At 42.8% G+C, this 17,940-nt stretch overlaps 2 protein-coding genes across 2 annotated transcripts; one reads left to right on the top strand and one right to left on the bottom strand.

Moving 5' to 3' along the window:
- The first annotated feature begins 630 nt into the window (after positions 1 to 630).
- Positions 631 to 15,391, top strand: pgm2l1 (phosphoglucomutase 2 like 1). Its single transcript, XM_022738453.1, has 14 exons — positions 631 to 1,091; positions 7,415 to 7,582; positions 7,735 to 7,841; positions 8,147 to 8,231; positions 8,346 to 8,429; positions 8,904 to 9,100; positions 9,360 to 9,549; positions 9,632 to 9,729; positions 9,871 to 10,051; positions 10,158 to 10,251; positions 10,351 to 10,480; positions 11,039 to 11,228; positions 11,315 to 11,448; positions 13,712 to 15,391. The coding sequence occupies exons 1-14, from the start codon at positions 981 to 983 to the stop codon at positions 13,812 to 13,814; spliced, it is 1,872 nt and encodes a 623-aa protein (XP_022594174.1). The 5' UTR covers positions 631 to 980; the 3' UTR covers positions 13,815 to 15,391.
- Positions 15,392 to 16,667: 1,276 nt separating this feature from the next.
- Positions 16,668 to 17,606, bottom strand: LOC111216806 (olfactory receptor 15-like). The gene has a single exon (XM_022738419.1). It carries the CDS (start codon positions 17,604 to 17,606, stop codon positions 16,668 to 16,670), a length of 939 nt encoding a protein of 312 aa, XP_022594140.1.
- Between the last annotated feature and the right edge of the window lie 334 nt (positions 17,607 to 17,940).

The raw sequence follows: 17,940 nt of genomic DNA, 5'->3' as shown, positions 1-17,940 counted from the left end.
GAAAACTCAAAAGCTTCGCTATATAACATCACAAAGGTCTTATGATGAGGCTGACCACAGATTATGTTGATCTGATGAATTCCCTAGGAGGAGTTCGTTAAAGTACGTGACCCCAAATCGCAAAAACGGCGGAAAAATTGCAAATTGAATTCAAATGGCTGACTTCCTGTTTGGTTGAGGGTATGGGCGCAAGAGGCTTTTTTGTAAGTCTTGGCATGATACATGTGCCAACCGACTTTCGTGCATGTAGGTTAAACCAAGGGTATAGGAAAGGCCTTCTTGAAATTTTCTAGGTGGCGCTGTTGAGCCATTTTGCCACGCCTATGTGTAAGACCCATACCAGATGTAAATTTTCACCAGGCCTGACGCGTGTGTAAAGTTTCATGACTTCATTACTTTTGAATATGGGAAAGGCTGCAAAAAGGCGATTTACTTCATGGAAGGAAAATAATCAGAAGAATAAAATGCGCAATTTCAATAGAGTCCTTGCACCCTTTGGTGCTCGGGCCCTAATAATAAAACTGTCTTATTCTTGTTTTAAGGATTCTTTCAAAATAAACGATAGAGGCTTTTGTTGTAATAACAGACCGGAAGTTGAGTGTTGCCTCTTGAGAACTTGGCTGCAGTGTTCATGACGTTTACTGGTGAATATTCCTGTCGTGTCTACGAACTTTACAGAGGAATATTTACAGGAATATTCTGGGCAGTTAGCGGGCTGATATCGATATTGTCAGCAGTGTAACAGAACGTGTAGCTTCGGTGAGTGAAGTAAAAGGCTGACACGCAGAGTTACGGAGTTCACCCCCGGCAACCATAACAAAGAGGAGGCGTGTGTCTATCCACTCCAGGAGCCGGGACCCGCTATCAGCGGGGAGCTAACACTGTGTAACGGTCAGCTGGCTGTTTGCTACTTCTTGCGACAGTCAAATGGCCCTGCTACCGTTCATCGAGTGTTAGCTGGCCTGGCACAGTCTGTGAGCATGGGAGACGATAACGGAATTAACGGGGACCTGAACGCCAACCTGAGGTGCCAGAGTACCGGCGACCCACAGCTGGACAACGCGGTGCACCAGTGGCTAACATGGGATAAAGTGAGTGTCTATCCGCCTGTCAGCTAGGAAGTACTGGGGAAGCCAGCGTAAACCCGGTCTGTCCTGCTGTGCGTGCATGGCTGTGCGGAGGGAACGTCACACCAGACTTCCCTGAGAAATCTGGCATTTTATGTTGACATCGCATTTTGGCGAACACGTGTGGTAAAATTGATGTAAGATACTGTATTTAATATATAATCACGATCGTCTCGTAAAATCGGTATATAAATAGCCTAATGTAAGTAATAATTATTTAGTAAAGCAGCGTCATTTTGCATAGAAGTGAAACTTTGTGAGCAGTTTAACGATGCTCCAGCTGCGTTGAAGGCGCGTGGGAATAGCTGGCGCAGCAACTACAAAACATAACATTTAATGTAAATAACGGCATATATATTGGTGCCGTATGCCGTATTTACCACCAGAAACAGCCATTTCAGGACATATATCAAGTCATGCTTCTTATTGCCGTTAATTGTGTCGACATGCAAGGAAATCTAAAATTACGAGGTATTACATGGGAGATCTGAAAACGACACACCCGCATCTGTGGGTTGTTTTCAGATGAGAGTCTCACCGGGGTTAGAGAGTGTATGTTGCCCGCAGTGCGGCTCTGCAGGCCAGCTGGCAGTCAGGAACACCGGCGGCTCTGGGTCGTTATGGAGATTAGCTTTATGGGTTATCAAGCAGCATGACACAGCTCATTCACTCTGTTTGGCACAAGTGATCAGAAAAGGCCTGTACAGGTGGTGAAACCTCTGTTAAAATGATGAGCCAGCCGTTAATCATCTGGATACCACAGACTGAACCAGCTGGTTCAGATCCACTACCATCCACCTGCTGCATCTGACTCCACCTCCCACATGTCCATGTTCACTCTGCTGTGGATGCGTTTCAAATATGAGCCTTTTAATAGCTCTTTAAAGCAACACAAGGTAAATTTAATTATAGACTGATATTCATACATGAAGCAGCTTCATGGAAGGGAAGAGAAACTTTAAAAGAAAATATTGACATAATTAAAACATTTTATTTTTTTAATTTAACATAATCAGACAGTCCTGATACATAAATGAATGTAATGACATGAAAATAGCAGGATTTTAATTCTGCTGTGACACACTGAAGCCAATGTCAGGTAAACCAGTAAGCAGGTCATTACAGCAGTCTAACGGACTGAAGGTAATGAAGGTATTTGTTAGTTGTTCCAGGTCAGCTGAGGCTTTCTTTAATTTTCCTGGGTGGGACAAAGAGAACGTATCTGTGTGAACATTCAGATGTTTGGTTTCTAGTCTTCCTCAGTTATGCAGATGACACACACATTTATACCAGGTGACCAGGTGCACTGAACAAACCAGTGACTGCAGAAATCAAAGCTTCCTCCACTTAAACAAAAATGAAACTGAAATAACTGTTTTAAGATTAAGATTGAAAGTCAGTGTTCAGCTTCAGACATTAACTACCACAAACCAGGTCAGAGATCTGCCTGTAGTCCTGGACTCACACTAACATTCAGTTGCCTGAAGAATATATGAAGAACTAAAGGAATTAGCTCATAGTGGTATTTAGAAAAACCTGTTCATGTATTTATCTGAAGTAGGCTTGACTACTGTTGCGCTGTCTTTACTTGTCTCAGGTCAGACACCTGCAGCTGATTCAGAGTCCTCATTTAGACCACATAAGTCCAGTTTGCAAGTGTTTACATTGGCTTCATGTTTGTCAAAGAATGAATGATTAAAACACTCATGAATGGTTTATTTCTGATCTACTGCTTTATTCTCAACAGTCCAGACCTCCCAGGTGGTCTGGACAATGTCTGCGTATTTATTACCAGAGTCCAAAGTAAACTTTGAGTAGCAACTGAGTTTTTAGCTCCGAAATCAGGACTGAAGACTTTGGGAACATTTATTCATGTCTCTCACTGCAGCTGTTCTGTCATTTTTATTCTACTTTTTAATTCGTCTTATTCTATTTTAGCTCATTTCCATCTTTCTTTAACCTGCCTCATGTCTCTTGTCTTAATACCTGTTCTGTCCTATGTAAGGCCCTTTGAACTGTCTCTTTGTGGATGTGCCTTCACTGCTGCAGTAGAGTCCTTCCTCTTACTATCACATCCAGGGTGCCGCTTGTAAATCCAAGCTCTAAATTAAGGCTGCAACTAACTATTGTTTTCATTATTGATTAATCCACTCATCACTGTGATCGGATGTCATTATCCAGATAACAGACCACAGGTTCATATCAGGTGGAGATTTAGCCTGCTGCAGTCGTCATGACAAAAGAAACACAAAGAGATGTCAGTTGCCACCTGGTGGCGCTGATGCATCAGTTCAGTGTTTCCAGTGTTAATTAATGATATGAAAACGTGAGGATTGTACAGAAAATGTTGAGAGTTTTTCCTCTATTAATTTATTTATATATTTATACACACATGCCCACTCTGATTTCAGAGGTGTGTGTTTTTAAAGGTCATGGCTGCCATGAATGTTGATGACCTCCACTGTAAATGTCAGCCGCCTGGAAAAGGCAGCACACTCAGACACACACCAGGCTGAGTGAGTTATTCACTGTTATCCTTTACACTGTGATCTCTTCATGTAATCATGATCTCCAGAGTCATGTAGAAACATGCTGCTTCACAGTTTTCTGGTCTGATTCAATAATCAATTAGTTTTGACCAAGTTTTTGACCAAAGTCTGTCAATCAGATGTGAAACACTGACAACACATGTTATTTTAGGTTCATAAGATCTGGACGTTGGATTCAGTGATATAATTAAAACCTTTACAAGATCTCAACTTTGCAACATTAGATATGTCCACTGTGTGTTGGCCAATTAGCACTTATTATTTAGAGTTTTCTTCACCACAAACAGCATTCAATGTTCCAGTATGTTTTCAGCATTTTCATCTGTTTCACTCAGTGTCTTAAATTTAGAACATTTTTATCATTTTTATTGTATTTCTGTTGTTGATACTAATTTAATTACCTGTGAAGTTTACTTACTAAAATTTACAAGATGATTTTTCATCTGTAAAATGTCCCAGAACATGTATTAGCTACACTTGGCCCTCTCCCCTTATTTAGCATTCATAATGAGTATAGAAATATACTGAAGTAAATAACTGTAGATAATGAACGTTGAACAGGTTATAATGTAGTTGTGATCAGATCTCAGTGTTTATTAATGTCCTTTGTTCTTTAAGAGCTGGAACTCTTCTTGTAAACAGATAGTAACCAATAATATATTAAAGCACAGCAGAATAATAAAAAATATGTAGTGCAAATATTGAACATTGATAAACACTTCAACTTGTTTTTATAACGGATGTATACTCTGGTATAAACCAATTATTACATTTTTATATACTGATCATTCAGATCAATAGGGGGGACTTTACAAGTGTGACACTCTGTGTCAGTCTCCAGCCTGCTGTTATTCTGTGATTTCTTCCCATTGGTTCCCTTTGAAGATGTAAATCTTTTATCAAAGTCACTAAATCATTAGAGAGGGTGCAGGATCAACTTTGACTTCTCAATAGATTTTCTTCTATCCTGACATTGTAATTAATCATAGGGTGTGATGCAGACAAGGCAGCAGGCGAAGGCGGGGACCTTGGCATACTTTCTCCCAGTGTTGCAGACTGGTCGGAGGGACATGGAACGTCACCTCTCTGGTGGGGAAGGAGCCTCAGCTGGTGTGGGAGATGGAGTGGTACCAACTAGATGTAGTTGGGTTCACCCAGATGCATAGCATGGGCACTGGAACCAAACTCCGGAGGAGGGGCTGGACTCTCCTTTTCCAGAGTTCCCCAGGGTGACAGCCCCCAGGTGTGTGTGGGGATACTCACAAGCCCCTGGTTGAGCATCGCTGTGTTGGAGTTCTCCCCATTAGAGGGTCACCTCTATGTGGCTGCAGGTCACTGAGGGGAAGGCTCTGACTGTTGTGTGTGCTTCTGCACCAAACAACAGCTCAGAATATTAGGCCTTCTTCGAGTCTCTGCGTGGGGTCCTGGAAAGGGTTCCGCCTGGGGACTCTATAATTCTGCTGGGGAACATCTACACTCATTTGGGTAACAACGGAGAAACCTGGAGGGGCATGATTGAGAGGAACCGAACATGTGTGGTGCTTTGTTAATGCTTTGTTCGAGGCAACTGGTAGGAGCTGTGGCATCAGGGTCATTGGTGCCTGTTGAGGTTGCAACGTAAGAACCCACCGGTGGACACCAGAGGTGAGGGAAGCTGTCAAGCTGAAGGAGGCCTTTCGGGCTTGGTTGGCCCAGGGGTCCCCAGAAGCAGCAAATAGGTACCCCGGCAGCCAGAAGGGCTGCAGCTTCAGCCGTCACAGAAGCAAAAACTCAGGTGTGGCAGGATTCAAGGAGGCTGTGGAGGAGGACTTTCATTTGTCCACTAGAAAGTTCTGGCAAACCATTCAGCGACTCAGGAAGGAGAAGCACAGCTTGACTCAGGTTGCGACCCGGACTGGAGATGCCATTGGGCGATGAAAAGAACACCTTGCTCTTGAACCCGGTTAACATGTCCTCCATGGAGGGGGAAGCCTCACCCATAGCCCTGGCAGAGGTCGTTCCAGTAGTCAAGAAGCTCCTCAGTGGCAAAGCGCCTGGTGTGGATGAGATTTGCACTGAGATGATGAAGGCTTGGGACATTGTTGGGCTGTCATGGCTGACACACCTCTTCAGTGCTGCATGGAGTGCGGGGGCAGTACCTGTGGAGTGACAGATCGGGATGGTGGTTCCCATTTTTAAAAAAGGGGACCGGAGGGTGTGCTCCAATTATCAAGGTATAACATTGCTCAGCCTCCCTGGGAAAGTTTTGTCCAGGTTGTTGGAAAGGAGGCTCCGTCTGATTGTCAAACTTCAGCTAAAGGAGGAGCAATGCAGATTCTGTGGAACAGTGGACCAGCTCTTTACCTTTGCGATAGCGCTGAGGGGGGCATGGGAGTTTGGCCAGCCAGTTTTCATGTGTTTTGACTTGTAGAAGGTTTATGACTGTGTCCCCCAGGGGGCTCTGTGGGGGGTACTGTGGGATTATGGGGTACCAGGCGCATTCTTACAAGCCATTCTGCCCTTGTATAACCAAAGGGAGAGCTGGGTCTGTATCCCTGACACAAAGTCAAACACGTTTTCAATGAGTATTGGACTCCTCCAAGGTTGTCCCTGTTTATTCCCTGATCCTGTCCCTGATATTCATGGACAGGATCTCAAGGCACAGTCAAGGTCAGGAGTGTGTCCGCTTTGAGAACCTCAGAATTGCTTCTTGGCTTTCACAGATATGGTGGTGTTGGCTTTATCAGAACGTGACCTCCAGTGCTCACTGGGACAGTTTGCAGCCAAGTGTGAAGTGGCCGGGACACCTCCAAGTCTGAGGCCATGGTTTTCAGCTGAGAAATGGGGGACTGCTCCCTCCAGGTTGGTGGTGAGTTGGTGCCCCATGTGAAGGAGTTCAAGTATCTCGGGGTCTTGCTCACAAGTGAGGGTAAGATGGAGCGGGAGATTGATAGATGGATCAGTGCATCATGTTGTACCAGACCCTTGTGGTGTAGAGAGAGCTGAGCTAGAAGGCAAAACTCTCAATTTAACAGTTGATCTTTGTTCCAACCCTCACCTATGCTAAGGAACTCTGGGTAGTGACCAAAAGAATGAGATTGCAGATTCAAGTGGATGAAATGGGATTCCTCCATAGGGTGTCTGGGCTCAGCATTGGAGACAGGAGGAGCTCGGACAGAGAAGCTTGGACATCTGGAGGGACATCTGCTATGCTTGCTGCTCCTTCAAGTTGAAAGGAGCCAGTTGAGGTGGTTTGGGCATCTGATTAGGATGCCACCTGGGTGCCTTCCTTTGGAGGTTCTCTGGGCACGTCCAATTAGGAGAAGACCCCAGGGTAGACCCAGAACTCACTGGAGGCATTACATATCCCATTTGGCGTGGGAACACCTCAGGATCCCCCAGGAGGAGCTGGAAAGTGTTCCTGGAAAAAGTGATGTCTGGAATACCCTGCTTAGCCTGCTGCCACCGTGACCTGACCCCAGATAAGCATAAGAAAATGGAGGGATGGATGTGATTAATCATGTCAGTCATGTCATGGTTGGAAATTTCAAAGCATTAAATTTAAATATTTTGAGAAAAAAGTTGTAATGTCATGTTTTGAGGATCATGGTACAGTTACAGTCACAAGTACACAATGTCTCCAGGTTTTCATCCACTGGCTCCAAACACCAGCATGTGTCAGAACTGAGTGTGTTGAGTATGAGGTTCAGAGGAACCAGTTTGATTAGGTTCTGATGGACTTCTTCTCCTGTGGTGTAGAACCGGCGGACTCGGGCTCAGGTGGAGTCTCTGGTGGCAGTGGGTCGATTGGATGATCTGCGGTCGATACTCTGCAGCAGGATGAGATTTGGTACAGCTGGACTCAGAGCACCAATGGGAGCTGGATTCAACCGCATCAACGACCTCACCATCATCCAGTCCACACAGGTCAGACATAAAGTCCGACTTAAAATGACTAAATGTTTCTGGGTTTTTCATGGCCAACTAATGTTATATATTTGACATCAAGTATGACATGAGTTAACAAGGGAGCCATAAATTAAAGACTGATGTCTAACATGTTGTCTCTCTCTCCTCAGGGCCTGTTCTCCTATCTGTCCAGGTACTTTGCAGACTTCAAAAGCAGAGGAGTAGTTGTTGGTTTTGACACCAGAGGGCAGGAGGAGAGCGGCTGCAACAGTCAGAGGTCAGTGTCTGAATCCTAAAGAGCAGAGCATTTCATATTCAAATTTATAAAAGACTTGAGTAAAAACAGGACGGAGAGATGAACAGAGACTGCCTCCCGAGTCTGCTGTGTCCTGACAAAGAGTTAGAGTTAACATCATGTAGAACTCTAACTCTAAAGATGTAAATATCACTACACCAGTCGATTACTTCGTCAAGGTAAAGATTAACTCTGTGTTAACAGACTGTGTTTACAGCCCCCAGAATTTGTGATTTGTGGGTGTCAGTGGGTGAGGACATGAGGACATTCCCATGTTTATGTTTCAGGTTGGCGAAGTTGACGGCTGCTGTGATTCTCAGCAGACACGTTCCTGTTCACCTGTTCTCCACGTTCGTCCCCACACCATACGTGGTGAGCAAACTCTCCATCATCATCTCTCTGACTGGGTCTTACACACACCTATCATCACCACATCCTCAGCTGTGTGTCAGTATGACATCTCCTTTGTGTTTTTTTTTTTTTCAGCCGTATGCTGTAAAAAAGCTCAGAGCAGCAGCTGGAGTGATGATCACTGCTTCACATAATCCTAAAGAAGACAATGGATACAAGGTCAGAGACCAGCACAGGTCTGACTGCATGTTAAACACTGCACAGGAAACAACCAGAGAAGATAGGTAATGGTATGGTAGATGGGAGATGACAGTAGAGGTTACTCTTTTACAGCTACAGTTGACATATCTGTTACAGGAGGTTAATTGTGCTCAGTCTTACACCTGAGATCCAGCTCCACACAGGTCACCCTGTTCTCTGTGGATGGAGACCCTGTCTGTATCTGGACATGTTCCATCAGTAGCATCTTACAGTTTATATATCGTCACAATGTTCAAACAGCCTGCAGTCACTTCATCACCAACTGAGAAAAAGATTTCAGACATTTTCATGAATGAACTTTAGGACTAAAGCAAACTTGTTTTTACTACCAGGTTGTGTTTTGCTCAAGGTCAGTTTTTTCTTGTTTTGTTGTGCATGTGTGTGAATCTAGAAATCCCTCCTCATGCTCTACATCTCTGCCTCCCTCTGCAGGTGTACTGGTGTAATGGCGCTCAGATATCCTCACCTCATGACAAGGAGATCCTGAGGAGCATTGAGGAGCAGCTGGAGCCGTGGAGCGCCTCCTGCTGGGAGGAGGAGCTGGTGGAGAGCAGCTCCTTAAGGACCGACCCCCTGACCCAGATCAACAGCTGCTACATGGACGAACTCACCTCCCTCTGCTTCCACAGGTAAGAGCAGGCCGGGTTCACCTCTGCAGCCAATCCCCAGTCCTTTGGAACTAGTCTGGAACTAGTCCCTGGACCTCTGGAAGTCCCTGGTTCTGGTGTTCACCCTCCCCTAGTTTACTCACATCGACACTGTCTCTCTGCAGCTCACATCCAGGTCCAGATTCAGGTGCTGGATTCTGGTGCTGGTCTACACAGCAGTGAAGGAAAATGGACATCTTTGCCTCAGGCTGAAAACCATATTTTCTCCCGTGTGTCTCAGGGACCTGAACAGCAGCTGTCCATTGAAGTTTGTCCACTCGTCTTTCCACGGTGTGGGACATGTCTTCGTACAGCAGGCCTTCCAAACCTTCGGCTTTGTTCCACCGATCCCCGTTCCCGAGCAGAAAGACCCCGACCCCAACTTCTCTTCAGTCCGCTGCCCAAACCCGGAGGAGGGAGAGTCTGTTCTGGTGAGAAACAGATCCCAGTTCTTCAAGTGATTTTTCAGATCCATTAGATCTAGTTTTCTTCTCTTCTTCTTCTGTGTTACAGGAGCTTTCTCTGCTCCTTGCAGAGAGGGAAAATGCTTGCATCGTTCTGGCAACGGATCCTGATGCTGACCGTTTGGCTGTTGCAGAGAAGTCTGATGGGTAACTGTGATGTTTGCTCAAACACACTTCAGTCCAGAACCTGTCAGAGTTCAAAGCTAAAAGTAAACTAGAACGCTACAGGTGTATTTACCTGTGGTTGCCAGTTACAGGTGTATTTACCTGTAGCTCCCTGTGTTTCAGGTGTGGTTGGAAGGTGTTCACAGGTAACGAGCTGGCGGCTCTGCTGGGTTGGTGGATGTTCTTTAACTGGAGAGAGAACCACCCAGATCCAGCAGACACTCAGAAGGTTTACATGTTGGCCACCACAGTGTCCTCCAAAATCCTGCAAGCTTTCGCTCGTATCGAGGGGTTCCACTTTGAGGTGAGACAGTTCAGTCACATGTGGAAATATCTCATCAATGAACATTGATAATACTGGTACAAGGAGGAGGAGGAGGATGGTGATCTCCTGTCTCTGTGCTGAACAGGAAACTCTTCCAGGGTTTAAGTGGATTGGAAACAGGATGCACGAACTCACCAAAACAGGAAACACAGTCATTTTTTCCTTTGAGGAGTCGATTGGTAACTGAGCCTGTTTTTTTGTTTTTTTTGTTGTTGTCATCAGTAAGTAAAACATCAGAGACAACAGACAGAGTGACACTGTTCTCTCTGTGACATCAGGGTTCCTGTGCGGCAGCATGGTCCCAGACAAAGATGGTGTGAGCTCGGCGGCAGTCGTGGCTGAAATGGCCACTTACCTCCACAACAAGAACCTGAGCCTGAACCAGCAGCTGCACAACATCTACCAGACGTACGCTGCTCGATGTCAACATTTACATTTCATAGTTCTAGTCCTACAGGTTTAAAAATGTCCTGGTGCATGTAGTCACATTAAAGTATTGGTGCACTTGCATCCTCAGTATATTTAAATATACTGTAAATTTTGGTTATACTGCACCTATAATTAATGTTAATATTGTGGTAAAACCATGACAGTTTCCTGTAACTCTGCAGTTTTCTTATTGATTCTAACTGAGTCTGGATTTGATTCAGTCCGATTTAAATTTAATTTAAATTTAATTTTAAAGTCAAATTCTGGTTCAGTCTGTAGAATAAGAGAATGACATCAACATTGTTGGATCATTTAACATTTAACAGCAGAGGTTTAAGGTGTTTGTTCATATTGTATGTAAAGGCCAGAGTCAGTGAGGGATCATCTGAGACTGACACAGTCCAGGTAGAAAGGTGGTCTAGATCCTCGAGCAGGTTTCAGGGGCCTAGAAATAGTTTCAGGAATCCTTCCTTGTTTGTTGTGATGATGATTGAACTCTGAGAAGTTTTCGTCTCTGTTGATGCTTTCTGTCCCCAGGTATGGTTATCATGTGTCAAAAACCTCCTACGTCATCTGTAACGACCCGCCCACCATCAAGAAGATCTTCGGCCGAATCAGGAACTTTGGCGGTGAGGGTTCATACCCGGAGACATGCGGGGGCGTCCAGATCATCCACATCAGAGATGTAACCACGGGATATGACAGCAGCCAGGCTGACCTCAGATCGGTGAGACATGAACAGAGAACAGTGTGAAGTGTCTCCACTGATGTGCTTCCTGTGACATCATGTGTCTGTGTGTGTTTCCTGTGAAGGTCCTCCCAGTGTCAAAGAGCAGTCAGATGATCACCTTCACGCTGCAGAACGGCATGGTGGCCACGCTGAGAACCAGCGGCACCGAACCAAAGATCAAGTATTACACTGAGTTCTGCGCTGCACCGGGGAAAAGGTCAGCTAACTCTCAAACACTGTTTACTGCCCACCTCATCCTCAGTCTGCTCTGTAACTATAGTCTCAACTCAACTCAAATTGTAGTCCTAGGCTTTGGTCAAAAACTTTTTTTCTCATGAAGGTTCAAACTGAGTGAAGTGAGCTGACGTATCTGAGCAGCAGCCATGATAAGAGCTGAGGAAAGGAGCTTCAAGGCTTCCTGTCTTATCTCCTTTAGCAGAGGAAACACTGGACTTTCCTTTACCAAAGGAAAGGAGAAATACCTTCCCATAATTCCTTGCTGCAGCAGCATTTAAAGTGATGCACCATCGTAGTTTCACCACGACGGACCCACACACATGTAGAAACAACAGAGCAGCTGTTTTATATTTGTGACACGATCCAGAACTGATGGAACTCCTTGTCTGATTGACTGACTCTTTAAATCCAGTCAGGAGTCATCATGAAGAATAAGCAGATTGAATTTATAGTTAACAGTATCATCATCATAACAAAATACAATATTCTATACATAAATGTTGTTTCACTAAATCCCCTGCCATTGTGTTAAGCACTAAAAATGAATTTTCTCTACTTTTCTCTACTATACTCTTCTCTTTACAAATGTAAAAAGTGCAGGAAACTATAAACTTATGTCTGAATTTTATTTATTCTGATCTCTTGCTCAGCTCCCTATCTCTATTTAATTATTATTTTAATGGTTCAACTTTCTCTGTTGTATTTTCCTTTCATGTCATCTTATTTCAACATTTCAATCCTGTTTGTTTTGTTTTCCGTAGTTAGGAAAGGAGAATTAATCGTCCAGATGTTATCAATAAAGTAAACAGAAGATTAGTTTAAGTGCAGTCAGAATCTTTTCCAAAGTCCTTATGAATTCTCCTTCACATCCTTCCCTCATATCATGATGTTTTCCATCGAGGTCGTGCCATCTAGCAGCCAAACCTACTAATGGCAGCAGCGCCGCTGGCACATAGTCGAACAGACCGGTTGCCACATTAATTACCGCACTCACCGACGTTACGTGGCAACTCCAAACAAGACATGACAGAAATAACATTAACCAAACACTAGATAACCTGAACTCAGTGAGGTCAACTCTGAAAAAGTCTGCTGAGGTGAAACCACAATCATTTGTCGTTTTAAATGTTCCTGCATTAAGGAATTATGGGAAGGTATTTCTCCTTTCCCTTGGTAAAGGAAGGTCCAGTGTTTCCTCTGCTAAAGGAGATAAGATAGGAAGCATTGAACCTCCTTTCCTCAGCTCTTATCATGGCTTCTGCTCAGATTCGTCAGCTCACTCAGTTTGAACCTTCATGAGAAAAGAGTTTTTCGACTGCATTCTCTGACTGTGTCCAATTCAACCAGAGCGACCCTCTACCTGAGAAGGTGAAACTGTTCAGTTTCACAACAGGAAAACAAACATCAGACAAAATTTAACATTGTCTTATTTCCCATGAGTATTGTGAGTCCTTATGTCTAGTCCAGAGGCCTGCACTACAAAGCAAGTTCAACATACCCAGGATAACTTAGTTATCTGGGTTAACTGAACCTAACATTGTCCCTCCTGGACAACCTGTACTACGAAGCTGGTTGCCAACTGGCTCAGTTAACCCTGGGTTTACCTGGCCGAGGTACCTGTTACGAGCGCGTTCCTGTGAAAGAGGCGGAGTTTTTAATTATAAGCAACAACGTCTGAACCATGAATGAAGTTCTTAATATATGAGAAGAAACGCTGATACTTCCAGGTAAGTTCGGTTATAACCACGTTCACAAGTGATATTCAACAAGGTGAAATGAAAATATGATCACATGACTGGAATAAAAAATAGTATTTCCATGTCTAAATATAATTTCTATTAAAGAAAACTTACGAACGTGATGCAGAGAAAACATCTAAAGTTAATGTCAGACTTTCTGCTGCAGAGAGGAGAGAAAGAAAAAAGGAGAGAAGTAGTTGATGTCTGATGAGTCAGCCCGTATGAAATGTTCATTTATAATCATGGAAATAATTTTTGTTTTGATCTGATCCTCTAAATTAACCTGCGCTAGAGCGGGTTAGGAGTTCAGGATCAGTTACAATGGTGATTTACCCCGGTAACAAGTGAACCACGACTTAGGACTGAGAGCAGTTTTTAATGATGACATCATGATAATGAAATGATTGATCACCGTGGCTCTGTCCTCATCCTGCTCATCAAACGATAAATGACATGATGGCATTGTGGGCATGGCCTCTGTGACATCATCACTCTGTGTTGCAGTGATGTATCCAGTCTGGAGGAGGAGCTCAGGAAGGTGACGGCCGCTCTGGTCGACGAGTTCCTGGAGCCTGAGAAAAACCACCTGATTCGTCGCTTCATTTAACCCTGCTTCCTTGTACCTTGTCCCTCCTGTGTTGTCATATCCTCTTTGTAGACAAATCGGAGCAGCAACTGCTTCATTCTGTGTCAGTTAGGTTCGTGTCGGACTGAAGACGTTTGATGTTGGAGACTGAAAAATCAATATATTAGAAAAAAGAAAATGTATTCATTTCAATTGATTATTAATTATTTTTGTCATTAATATTACAAACCAGGGTTTTCAGTTTTAACAAGAAACTTTTGTTATTTTAAAATTTATCTTGTAACGTCAAGAAGTATTCTGTTATTTATTCAAAATAAACATTGTTATACAATAATAAGTTGGTTTGTTGTACAGAGATAGTTATTCTGATTTTGTGTAACAACAATAATATTTACTGATACAACAACACGAGGTGATGTCGTAACAAAAGTTATACAGACAATAATTTGGTTTGCTAGAAAAATAAACTTAAAACCATTTCATGATATAAGAAACAGACCATATATTTTTTCTTCATGTTTTTTAAAATATTTTTCCCTGTTATTCCAGATTCAGACTTGAGTAAAAATCTTGATTGTTTTTCTGGATGTTGGTTCATAGAAAAGTGAGTTAGTTTTTCCAAAAAAAAGATTTTTCTTTCCTTCAGTGTGCTCATTGAAGTTGAACTGAAGAAATAACCAAAAAATAAAATAAGATCCAACAAACAAACTGAGAACCAAACAGTTTGTAACACAGAAAAGGTGAATATCAAGCGTGAATCATATTCATGAATATTTATATTCATAAAACCTCGTCTCACAGCAACTGAACTGATTCTAAACTGATCTAAAATCTCAACAAGATTTTATTGAAATATTAGAATTTATCCAATGAGTTCTCGGACCTCTGATTTCAGCCCAACATCAGCCGCACAGCAAGAGAGTCTGCAGTTCTCTGATTGGATGATTCTACAGCAGTGCACACTGGGAGTTGTAGTTGACATCGCTCTAAAGTTGTTACCAAAACTTAGTCATTGAGGTTATTACTGAAACAGAGATGATAAACTGTTTGGGTGTTGGACTGAAATGACATTTGAAACTGTGACATTATTGTTCTTGTTTTCTGGTATTTTATAGACCAAACAATAAATTAATGAATCAAAAAAATAATGGACTGATTAATCAAAAATCAAAACAGGTGTGAGCAGTGTCTGATGTTCCAGTCATGTTTTTTGTTTTTGTTTTTTGTCATTAAAGAACTTCCATACATGTGTGAGAGGGGGAATCAGCTCTTCATCTGTTTCCTTGTGTTGTTGATGTTTATCTGAGTCTGTGGCAATATTTATTTCTATACTCATTGAGATAAAAGATATTTATGTTGTACAGACAACGTGTTACATGTTGTGATGCAGTGTTCCATGTAGAGTCTGATATTTTGTTAAAGAAGCTGAAGCTGCCAATCATCTGTGGAACGCTTGAATCTGTTCAGTTTGGTCTGGTGAACAGACGACAGAGTGAGACCTCTGTAGAGCTCACTGATCATTTGTGTTTTCACTGTTGCAGCTTCAGTCATATAAAAAAACAGAAATGCTGTTCATGTGGTTCTCTAATGATCTACCAATAAATCAAACAAAACTCTAAAATGTCTTTTGTTCATTTGTTATTGGCGAAAAGTTTTTCAGCAGGAAAAGCAACCAGAATAAAAACAAGTCAGATCAGCTGAACACAGTGAAACCTTTGTTGTTTTCTCAACAACTTATTTCTGGTCCAGTTTTACATGAATTTTTCAGTATTTTTTTTTTTTCTTATAAAATTACACATTTTTTCCTGATAAAACTGACTTTACTCTTTACGACTTTTAATATTATATGACTCGTAACATTATGATTTGGAACTGTCTTTATTCTTAAATCATTTTCTCATCAGTAATGTTTATAACGTAATTCTCTCAGTTTTGCTACAACTTCTGTCACATAATTACATCTGACATGTTCAGATGAATGAACAGATATTTTTTCACAATATTGTGACACTATTCTTCTTATATTTTTTATTTGAGAAATTACAAGAACTTCCCAAAAAGTAAGAAATATATTTTAAAAATATTTATAAATGGCAACAACACCGTTAAAGAATTACTAGTTTAGTAAGTAAGTAGTTTTAAAAGTAGATGGAAATTGGTTTAATAATAAATGGATATTTGTGATTGAAAAATCTTCAACTGAAAACAAGTAAAAACACATTGAAAATAGGCTGCAGGTTTACATTATGTCATTATGTCACCATGAGGTGGAGACAACAAGTTTATACTAGAAGTTACATTTAAAGTGAGATTAAAAATAATACTGTTTGTATTTCAGTGGGTGGATGAACAGAATTTATTCATTATTAATCACATTTTACTAATTCATTATGTATTTACTATTTGTTTACTACTGCTGGTTGTCAGTTTCCTGTAATAAGTCACAGGTGGTCATGTTTTCATTCTGAACAATTTACAATATACTGAATATCTTTAATATCTTTAATAACTGTTGGTCCAAGATGATACAAAGGTACTGACAAACTGATTAATATGTGTACAATGAAATAATAGAAAGAGTTCAAACCAAATATTCTCACCAAGTTATTAAAACAGTTTCATAGCTCTTGATAATTTCATTTATTTTACTTCCTGAACATAAACAGATCTACAATTCTTTTATTGTGAAAAAAATAGATTTGACTTCGTTCACTCAGGTTAATGTTGCTTAAATGTTAAGACATGAGTTTTCAAAGCCTGAATGAACACTGTACTGTTGATGTGAGAATAACCTGAGTCAGTGTCACAGTAAAACCAGGACAGGTCTGATGCTGTACTCTGGGTCTGTTGTGTGTCTGAATGGGATTTAGTTTGTCATGAATGTGGTTTTACGGCCTCTGATTTGTGGCTGAAATTCTGGAGGATCCTGGACCTGATCTGCTGCAGGTTGATGCCATAGATGATGGGGTTTATGAGCGGCGGGACCACCAGGAACTCTGCCGCCAGCATGTTCTGCAGCGCCTGCAGCGCGCTGCTGCTGCCGTAGCGGGAGTACATGGAGTCAAACACCAGAGAGATGGTGAAGACGAGGAGCGTGACGAGGTGCGGCAAACACGTCTGAACAAACTTTCTGCGGTCAGAGCGCGACCGGAGCGAGGAGCGGACCAGGTGCACATAGGAGACCACGATGAGTCCGGTCTGCGACACGTGTGAGAACATGAGCACGAAGCCGTAGATGTTGTTGACGGTAGTGTCGGAGCAGGACAGCTTCACCACCTCCCAGTTGGTGCAGAAGAGCTTGCGGACGTGGTGGCCGCAGAGCGGCAGCGTGGCGGTGAAGCTGACGCCCACCACGGTCTCCAGCAGCGAGAAGCCCCAGGTGAGCAGCAGCAGCTGCGCCACCCTCTGCGCCGTCATCACAGCGCGGTACTGCAGCGGCCTGCAGATGGCCATGTAGCGGTCGTAGGCCATTACGGTCAGACTGGTGAACTCACAGAACACATAACTGTAGACTACAAATATCTGCGTTAAGCAGCCGGTGTACGTGATGACGTGGGAGTCGGCCAGGAGGTCATGGAGCAGCTTCGGGTAGAAGCTGGACGCGCCGCAGATGCCGTTCACACACAGGTTACATAGGAACAGGTAGATGGGCTCGTGCAGCGTCTTCTCCAGACACACGGTGACGATGAGCGTCACGTTCACGAAGATGGTGAACAGGTAGGACACGAGTGCGAGGGCGAAGTAGATCTGACGGTTAGTGTCAGAGTCGTTCAGACCCTGAAGCACAAACACGATCTCAGAGTTATTCTCCATCAGGTCTGAGTCCAAAGTCTCAAGTCCAGAATTTCAAGTCCAAAATCAGAGTCCAGAGTCTAAAGTCCAGAGTCAGTGTCCAGAGTCTAGTGTCCAGAATCAGAGGGTTTGACAGAGACTGCTTCTTCAACAGACTTACAGACTCACTCAGGTTATAAAGAGAGGAAGAGAAGCTCAGGCTGAACAACAGGAGACGCCTCAGACAGTCCTCACATGTGGAACAACATCCATTAACAGTGTTTTCTGTTTCAGATCAGATCAGTGACAAAAAGCACTTGAACTTTTCTAACATCAGTGTCTTCAGCTGCTTTTACAGGTTCCCTCTGTAAACAGC

Source organism: Seriola dumerili, unplaced genomic scaffold, assembly GCF_002260705.1.
Source record: "Seriola dumerili isolate Sdu_G_001 unplaced genomic scaffold, Sdu_1.0 BDQW01000036.1, whole genome shotgun sequence".
NCBI classification, from domain to species: Eukaryota; Metazoa; Chordata; class Actinopteri; order Carangiformes; family Carangidae; genus Seriola; species Seriola dumerili.
The sequence above is the reverse complement of the archived record's forward strand: the minus strand, read 5'-3'. Positions and strand labels throughout refer to the sequence as shown.

Excerpts from the sequence above, each read along its gene's own strand:
- LOC111216806 (XM_022738419.1), bottom strand. The coding sequence starts at position 17,606 with ATGGAGAATAACTCTGAGATCGTGTTTGTGCTTCAGGGTCTGAACGAC.
- pgm2l1 (XM_022738453.1), top strand. The coding sequence starts at position 981 with ATGGGAGACGATAACGGAATTAACGGGGACCTGAACGCCAACCTGAGG. Across the intron at positions 9,550-9,631 it reads AGGAGGGAGAGTCTGTTCTG|GAGCTTTCTCTGCTCCTTGC; the intron begins GTGAGAAACAGA and ends TCTGTGTTACAG. Across the intron at positions 10,052-10,157 it reads TCGAGGGGTTCCACTTTGAG|GAAACTCTTCCAGGGTTTAA; the intron begins GTGAGACAGTTC and ends TGTGCTGAACAG.